Genomic DNA, 9,458 nt, shown 5'->3' on the forward strand with positions numbered 1-9,458 from the left:
CGAAGGAGCAAAGTAAAAACCTACAAGACCAAATAAATGAAGAGGAAATAGGCGACCTACCTGAAAAAGAATTCATAGTAATGAGAGTAAAGATATCCAAAATCTCCGAAATAGAATGGAGAAAGTACAAGAAATGTTTAACAAAGACCTAGAAGAACTAAAGGACAAACAAACAGTGATGAACAACACAATAACTGAAATGAAAAATACACTAGAAGGAATCAGTAGCAGAACAACTGAGACAGAAGAGCAAATAAGTGAGCTGAAAGGTAGAATGGTGGAAATAACTGCCAAGGAGCAGAATAAAGAAAAAAGAATGAAAAGAAATGAAGACAGACAACCTAAGAGACCTCTGGGACAACATTAAATGCACCAACATTCACATTATAGAGGTCCCAGAAGGAGAAGGGAGAGAGAAAGGACCCGAGAAAATATTTGAAGAGATTGTAGTAGAAAACTTCCCTAACGTGGGAAGGGAAATAGCCACCCAAGTCCAGGAAGCACAGAGAGTCCCAGGCAGGATAACCCAAGGAGAAACACACCAAGACACATAGTAATCAAACTAACAAAAATTAAATTCAAAGAACAAATATTAAAAGCAGCAGAGGAAAAGCAACAAATAACATAGAAGGGAATCCCTGTAAGGTTATCAGCAGACTTTTCAGCAGAAGTTCTGCAGGCCAGAAGAGAGTGGCAGGATACATTTAAAGTGATGAAAGGGAAAAACCTACAACCCAGCAAGGATCTCATTCAGCTTCTATGGAGAAATCAAAAGCTTTACAGACAAGCAAAGGCTAAGACAATTCACCACCACCAAACCAGCTTTACAACAAATGCTAAAGGACCTTCTCTAGGCAGGAAACACAAAAGAAGAAGCAGACCCACAAAAACAAACCCAAATCAGTTAAGAGAATGGTAATAGGAACATACGTATCGATAATCACCTTGAATGTAAATGAATTAAATGCTCCAACCAAAAGACACAAACTGGCTGAGTGGATACAAAAAGGAGACCCATATATATGCTGTTTACAAGAGACCCACTTGAGACCTAGGGACACATACAGACTGAAAGGGAGGGGATGGAAAAAATATTCCATGCAAATGGAAATCACTGGAGTAGCAATACTAATTTCAGATAAAATAGACTTTAAAATAAAGACTCTTATAAGAGATAAGGAAGGACACTACATAGTGATCAGGGGATTAATCCAAGAAGAAGATGTAACAATTATAAATATATATGCATCCAACATAGGAGCACCTCAATACATAAGGCAAATACTAACAGCCATAAAATGAGAAATCAACAGTGACACAATAATACTGGGGGACTTTAACACCCCATTTACACTAATGGACAGATCATCCAGACTGAAAATAAATAAGGAAACACAAGCTTTAAATGACAGGATAGACTAGATAGACTTAATTGATATTTCTAGGACATTCCATCTGAAAGCTGACGAAAACACACTCCAGGATAGATCACATCTCGTGTCACAAATCAAGCCTCGTAAAATTTAAGAAAATTGAAGTTGTGTCAAGCATCTTTTCCAACCACAATGCTATGAGATTAGATTATAGGGAAAAAAAATGGTAAAAAACACAAACACATGGAGGCTAAACAGTGCGCTGCTAAATAACCAAGAGATCACTGAAGAAATCAGAGTAAATTTTAAAATACCTAGAAACAAATGACAACGAAAACACGACGACACAAAAGCAGTTCTAAGAGGGGAGTTTATAGAAATTCAGTCTCACCTCAAGAAACAAGAAAAATCTCAATCTAACCTTATGCCCAAAGCAACTAGAAAAAGAAGAACAAAGAAAACCCAGTTAGTAGAAGGAAAGAAATCATAAAGATCAGAGCAGAAACAAATGAAATAGGAATGTAGCAAACCATAGCAAAGATCAATAACACTAAAAGTTGGTTCTTTGAGAAGATAAAATTGATAAACCTTTAGCCAGACTCATCAAGAAAAAAAGGGAGAGGACTCAAACCAATAAAATTAGAAATGAAAAAGGAGAAGTTACAACAGACACCACAGAAATACAAAGGATCATAAGAAACTATTACAAGCAACTCTATGCCAATAAAATGGACAACCTGGAAGAAATGGACAAATTCTTGGAAAGGTACAACTTTCCAAGACTGAACTAGGAAGAATTAGAAAATACAAACAGATCAATCACAAGTAATGAAATTGAAACTGTGATTAAAAATCTTCCAACAAAAAGTCCAGGACCAGATGGCTTCACAGGCAAATTCTATCAAACATTTAGAGAAGAGCTAACACCTATCCATTTCAAACTCTTCCAAAAAACTGCAGAGGGAGGAACACTCCCAAACTCGTTCAATGAGTCCACCATCACCCTGATCCCAAAACCAGACACAGATGTCACAAAGAAAGAAAATTACAGACCAGTATCACTGATGAACATAGATGCAGAAATCCTCAACAAAATACTAGCAATTCAAATCCAACAATACATTAACAGGATCATACACCATAATCAAGTGGGATTTACCCCGGGGATACAAGGATTTTTCAGTATCAGCAAGTCATTGTGATACACCATATTAACAGATTAAAGAGTAGAAACCATATGATCATCTCAATAGATGCAGAAAAAGCTTCTGACAAAATTCAACACCCATTTATGATTTAAAAACTCTCCGGAAAGTGGGCATGGAGGGAACCTACCTCAACATAATAAAGGCCATATACAACAAACCCACAGCAGACATCATTCTCAATGGTGAAAAAGCATTTCCTCTACACTCAGGAACAGGACAAGGATGTGTACTCTCACCACTATTATTCAACATAGTATTGGAAGTCCTAGCCACGGAATCAGAAGAAAAAGAAAGAAAAGGAATACAAATTGGAAAAGAAGTGAAATTGTCATTGTTTGCAGATGACATGATACTATACATAGATAATCCTAAAGATGCCACCAGAAAACTACTAGAACTAATCAATGAATTTGGTAAGGTTGCAGGATACAAAATTAATGCACAGAAATCTCTTGAATTTCCTATACACTAACAAAGAAAGATCAGAAAGAGAAATTAAGGAAACAGTCGCATTTACCATTGCAACAAAAAGAATAAAATACCTAGGAATTAACCTACCTAAGGAGACAAAAAGACCTGTATTCAGAAAACTAAGACACTGATGGGCATTTCCATCTTTTCCCTTATGTTCTTCTCCTCTTACACCAAAATGACTGCTGTTGCCGAAAACACAAACACAACCCGCGAGTTAGAATCTAGTCCAGCATCATCTGTCTCTGGCAACCTGGCCTCTAGCTGCTGCCTGGTTTAGCATCTTTTAATGTAGAAACCCTCTTTTCTGTTCTCAAAATCAGTAAATGCTTTGTTTCAAAAGCTTCTTATATTTCTGCTGCAGGTCAGTGGACCTGGCACAGATTTTCTTACCCTGGCCTCATCGTACCTTCCCTGACTTGAGGAAACATTTGGATAACAACAGGCAGAGAAAGAAAAACCCCAGTGGGATGTTTTCTCGTTGAATACAAGACCCTCGGTTGAAGGATTTTAGATCCTCTCTTCATCCAGAGGAGTCCCCTTTACACCTCACATAGCGGGTAACCAAAACTGAAGTGTACCGGCTTGGGGTATCATAGGGAACAGAAGAGCATTGCTTCCAGTACAGGTCACAGACATGGGATGGGAGAAAGGCTTCGTTGTCTGTCGTCTTATGGAAAGAGGATCTTAGCATAAAAGGCTGCCTCGCTGTGGCTGGTGCATGCCCGTGGTCACCTGCATGGTCACCTTTGGGTTCCATAGTTTGGATGCTGAATGAGCCATTAGGAAATGCAGGCATTTCCCACACCAGCTAGAATAGCCACACGGTACGATCCTGGGTTCCTGCCATCAGGAGGAAGTTACGAGATCTTCCCACTGCTTCCCAAGCCCTCTTCTCTTATAGGCATTTCTGGAAAGCCTATTAGAAAAGCAAAGAGAATCCGAATCCAGCTTCCCTCCCCAACCCTACCCCAAGAGTCAAAGTAGATGGTGTTGTGTGAACATTTATATATATATATATATACACACACATATGTTTGCACTGGTTTAGTTTCATATATACAAGTACACGTTTATGTATTGTGCCCTAAATAATAATAACAATACTAGTGAAGGTTTTTCCCAAGCAGCTTGTTCCTTGGTTCTGGCTTACATTGGGGACTGTGCCACTGACCTGGCTTAGTGTTCCGGTCGGGGTTTGGGGAGAGCAGAGTAGCCAGGCACCCTAGGGGAGGTGGGGACCGCAGGGGCAAGTGTCTCAGAAAGTGAGCAGTGCACACTCCCAACCCCAGAAATGTGACTTAGACAAACCAGGGGAGCAGGACTCTTGCTCAGGAACCCTAGGGGACCGCTTTGCTTTCAGGCCTGTGTTTGCCCCTTCCCCCCACCCCAGGTCTGTTACCACAACTCCCTGGTGTCTCTTGGTGTTTAGTATGTCTGTAGGACAGTGGAATCCTTAGTCTCTCCAGAAAGGGGCCTCAGCATGGCCTTGAAGACCTGACCAGTGAATTAAGGGATTCTGCACCCCACTTTTCCTGGTCCGTTAAGCTTGGGGTAGAGGGCGGCAGGCGGGTCCCCAGGCATGGTACAGAGGCCAGAGCTGTGCCAGAACGGTGTGCCTGTCCACCTCCAGGCTTCCTGCCGTGAAGCCTTGCGTTTGCCTCTGTTTTTAACTTGTGCTGTTGTGAGATTTGGTGTGTTTCTCTGTGAGTTTTTATTTAATTGCGTAACTTTGTTTTTCTGTTACTGTGAAAGTAAGGTGTTGTACTTTTAATTTTTTTAACAAATGTTACCATTCTTATTTAAGAGAGTAAATTCCAAACAGTCTTAAAAACAAAGACACTAATGAAAGAAATCAAAAATGATACAAACAGATGGGGAGATATACCATGTTCTTGGATTGGAAGAATCAACATTGTGAAAATGACTATACTACCCAAAGCAATCTACAGATTCAGTGTAATCCCTATCAAACTACCAATGGCTTTTTTTTTTTTTCACAGAATTAGAACCAAAAGTTTTACAGTTTGTATAGAAACACAAAAGTCCCCTAATAGCCAAAGCAATCTTGAGAAAGAAAAACAGAGCTGGAGCAATATCAAGACAGTATGGTACTGGCACAAAAACAGAAAGATAGATCAATGGAACAGGATAGAAAGCCCAGAGATAAACCCACGCACCTGTGGTCATCTAATCTATGACAAAGGAGGCAAGAATATACAGTGGAGAAAAGACAGCCTCTTCAGTAAGTGGTGCTGGGAAAACTGGACAGCTACATGTAGGAGAATGAAATTAGAACACTCCTTAACACCATACACAAAAATAAACTCAAAATGGATTAAAGACCTAAATGTAAGGCCAGACATTATAGCACTCTTAGAGGAAAACAGGAAAAACACTCTGACATAAATCACAGCAAGATCTTTTATGACCCACCACCTAGAGTAATGAAAATAGAAACAAAATAAGTAAATGGGACCTAATGAAACTTAAAACTTTTGCACAGCAAAGGAAATCATAAACAAGACAAAAAGACTAACCCTCAGAATGGGAGAAAATATTTGCCAACGAAACAACTGACAGGATTAGTCTCCAAAATACACAAACAGCTCATGCAGCTCAATATCAAAAAAACAAACAACCCAATCCAAAAATGGGCAGAAGACCTAAATAGACATTTCTCCAAAGAAGATATACAGATTGCCAACAAACACATGAAAGCATGCTCAACATCATTAACCATTAGAGAAATGCAAATCAAAACTACAGTGAGGTATCACCTCACACCAGTCAGAATGGCCATTATCAAAAAATCTACAAACAATAAGTGCTGGAGAGGGTGTGGAGAAAAGGGACCCCTCTTGCACTGTTGGTGGGAATGTGAATTGATACAGCCACTGTGAAGAAAAGTCTGGAGGTTCCTTAAACTAAAAATAGAACTACCCTATGACCCAGCAATTCTACTACTGGGCATATACCCTGAGAAAACCACAATGCAAAAAGGCACGTATAACCCAATGTTCATTGTAGCACTATTTGTAAATAGCCAGCTCATGGAAACAACCTAAATGTCCATGGACAGATGCATGGATAAAGAAGATGTGGTACATATATACTATGGAATATTACTCAGCCATAAAAAGGAACAAAACTGGGTCATTTGTAGAGATGTGGATGGACCTAGAGTCTGTCATACGGAGTGAAGGAACTCAGAGAAAAACAGATATTGTATATTAATGCGTGCATGTGGAATCATAGATGAACCTATTTCCAGGGCAGGAATAGAGACACAGATGTAGAGAATGGACGTGTGGACATGTTGGCGGGGGGAAGGGGAGGATGGAATGAATTGGGAAATTAGGTTTGACATAAATACACTACCATGTGTAAAATAGCTAGCTCATGGGACCTTGCTGTATAGCTCACAGAGCTCAGCTCCTTGCTCTGTGTTGACGTAGATGGGTGGGATGGGGGGGGTGGGAGGTCCAAGAGTGAGGGGTATATGTATGCATATAGCTGATTCACTTCATTGCATAGCAGAAACTAACACAACATTGTGAAGCAATTATACTCCAATTTAAAAAAAGAAAAGGAAAAAAGGCCCCACATCTGCTACTGGTAGCAGAACTTTTGCAAACACTTGTTTCCATGTATGGAAGACATGCATGTCTTCAGTGTGGGGATGTTTAAATTGTTATAGGTATACATCCCCACGTTACTTTTTAATTCTAAAAGGCCAGAACAGAGTATTTAAACATTTAAATTCAGTTCACTTTAGTAAATATATATATTGAGAAAGTAAGTGAAAAGTTTCAAGGCTTTATTCCAATTCTAGGCATTAAGAAAATAAAGTTTTATTTTTGTGTGCTATGTTTAGTGTTGTCTAGCATTTTTATTAGTTACGAGATGTTTAATGCCTACATTAGATCAGCTAATACTGTTACATGTTCACACATTTAAAGGCATTTGAAAGATGTTTATGATTTTATCTTCAGGCTAGCTCTGTAGGAAATTAAGTATATATGTGTATATATGCATATATATGTATATATCCTTTTTGTCTCTCTCTTAAAGGAAAGAAGGCATCGGTGGATTTTACAAAGGAATTGCCCCCAATTTGATTAGAGTGACTCCAGCCTGCTGTATTACCTTTGTGGTATATGAAAATATCTCACATTTTTTACTTGGCCTTAGAGAAAAGGAAAAGTAAACTAAAAGAGGATAATTCCAGTACATCTGCCCAAGGCAGCCATGTGCTCCTTTGTATTTGAGACATGAAACTCAGAAGAATACTGCACAGCAACATGGCTCATAATTGAACTCGGTCTGTAATCATTAGAAGTCACAGAACTGCTAAGCCTTCACGATGTTTTTCTGCTTTTGCTTTCCCCATACGTATGGGACTTGGCTTCCTCTACCTGAGATGGTTGCCAGCAACACAACAGTAAAACTGACACCAAATGGAGAGTTTCACAGATTTTCTCCATTTCATTGTCCAAGTAGAAGCTGATTTGCAGCATTTGCTGAATGGATTTGAAGACCGCTCCTTTTTCTGAACTCGTTTGTCTGTATTGGCTTTAAAATCAACCTCTGTGCAATAGCAAAAAAAATGCCTTCTTAAAAGATGTCACTGCTGTTTCAAGTGTTTGCTGGGAAAGATGTTGCCCAAATCCTGACCATTTTTGAAACGGGAAAGTTTGGTGGGGAAAAAAAATCCACTGTAAATGTGCTTTTGTTTTAATTCATTTGGAATGCAGTTAGGTACTTCTCTTAATTTGAGAAGTACCTGACATCTGTTGTCATTCCATCACTAATTTTTTTTCCCAGAAGCTCTTTCATCATTTAAAATGTAATCCTGGATTCACATTATTTTTCGGCATAGGTACTTAGTGTCTTTTTATAAAATCTGAACTAGGATCCAGCTGTGTCAGCCCTTACTTAGCATATTTGTCTATAAATCACTTTACTGGTGTTGCTAATAGATCACCTTATATAGATACTAGAATGACTTGGGTACATTTGTTGACAGACAAACTGTATGGAAATGAGAAGCTTTAGCTTTCTACTTCAGATTTCAGATATGTGGGTCCAGATCCCAAATAAGTTACCAATCTACACTGGTTGCTCAAATTCAGGTTTAAATACAAATTACACTAAAGGCCTAATTTATTGATTTTACTTTTAGTTATGGTAATTTTTCTATAAATATAAAGGCCTGCCCCAAAAAGGTGCCAGAATGATACTAACATTTTTATTTACGTAAACATGTATGAATGCTTTTTGCAGTACCATCTATTTGTTATAAATAAAATACTGTGGCTGTCAAAGCCACATTTAAATGGTTCTTTGAAAAGAGGGTCTATTTTTTTAATATTTTGAAGATGGCTTTGTTTTAAAAATAAAGATAAGTACCTAATTGTATTTACTGTATCTCGTTACATGCAGAGGAATGCATTATAAATTAAATGTGATGTATTTTCCTCCTTCTGAATAATACTATTATTCATATGAAATCCTGATAGTAGTCCCTGTATGGAAAGGCAAGTTACAGTTGATATTTGGAGTTTTAGAGGTAGTGCCATTATTTGAATGCCTCCTGTGTACCCCTAAATTAATAAGCCATAATTCCTGTCCTCTGAGAGCATACAGGCTTGTGGGATGAATAAGCATTAAATAACTACAGTTCTAGATTAAGAACACGCAAGAAGATTTCTACAAGCCCTGCACAAGTTCTGAGAAGAGAATTCATTCCACTCGATCAACGGTTACAGCACTCCTTCCTGCGCTGTGCCATGTATGTTACCAAGCATTGAGGATACGGCAGTAAATGAGCTACAAAACATTCCTGCCCTCAGGGAATTTTCATTTTAGTGTGAAGTGACAAAATATAAATATGCATAATTTCAAATAGTAAATGCTAGAAATAAAACTAAGGAGTTGGGAATAGTGTTGCTATGCTAGGTAGGACAGCTGGGGTCAGGAAAGGTCTCTGAGGAGGTAGTATTTGAAACATTTTGACATATGGGAGGAAGCAAGCCACTATGAGGTGTTGACAAAAATCAGTCAACCTAAGGAATGGAAACTGTTATTCGAGCCAAATTTGGATATTACAACCCAGGAAGAGCATCTCAGAAAGCTCTGAGAAGTGAAGTAAAGGCACAGTTATAGAATTTTGTTGAGACAGAAGGCTATACATTTAGATGACATGTTGTTGACAGTTTACACAATCCAAGTCTAAGCATCATCTTGGCCCCTTACAAGATCAAGAAGGAATACTATCTTTTAAGGAGTTGTCTTTCTGATGCTAGGAGAGTGTTGCTCTCTATGGTTGAGCAGGTATCTCTGCCAATGGGGAAGGTTTGGCTGATGCATAATGCAGATACACAATGCATAGTAGTGGGGAGAG

The 9,458-nt window shown here is 38.6% G+C and overlaps 1 protein-coding gene across 2 annotated transcripts in view; it reads left to right on the forward strand.

Moving 5' to 3' along the window:
* The window catches only part of SLC25A32 (solute carrier family 25 member 32), a 50,100-nt gene extending 41,705 nt beyond the window's left edge, over positions 1 to 8,395 (forward strand). For both annotated transcript variants that reach the window (XM_024745019.1, XM_024745020.1), the window contains exon 7: positions 7,127 to 8,395. In XM_024745019.1, coding sequence (XP_024600787.1) covers positions 7,127 to 7,262 — 136 coding nt within the window. In that variant the 3' untranslated portion in view covers positions 7,263 to 8,395. The remainder of the gene's footprint in view (positions 1 to 7,126) is intronic.
* Positions 8,396 to 9,458: the final 1,063 nt, after the last annotated feature.

The sequence above is a fragment of the Neophocaena asiaeorientalis genome, unplaced genomic scaffold (genome assembly GCF_003031525.2).
Source record: "Neophocaena asiaeorientalis asiaeorientalis breed wild unplaced genomic scaffold, Neophocaena_asiaeorientalis_V1.1 scaffold933, whole genome shotgun sequence".
In the NCBI taxonomy this organism is placed as follows: domain Eukaryota; kingdom Metazoa; phylum Chordata; class Mammalia; order Artiodactyla; family Phocoenidae; genus Neophocaena; species Neophocaena asiaeorientalis.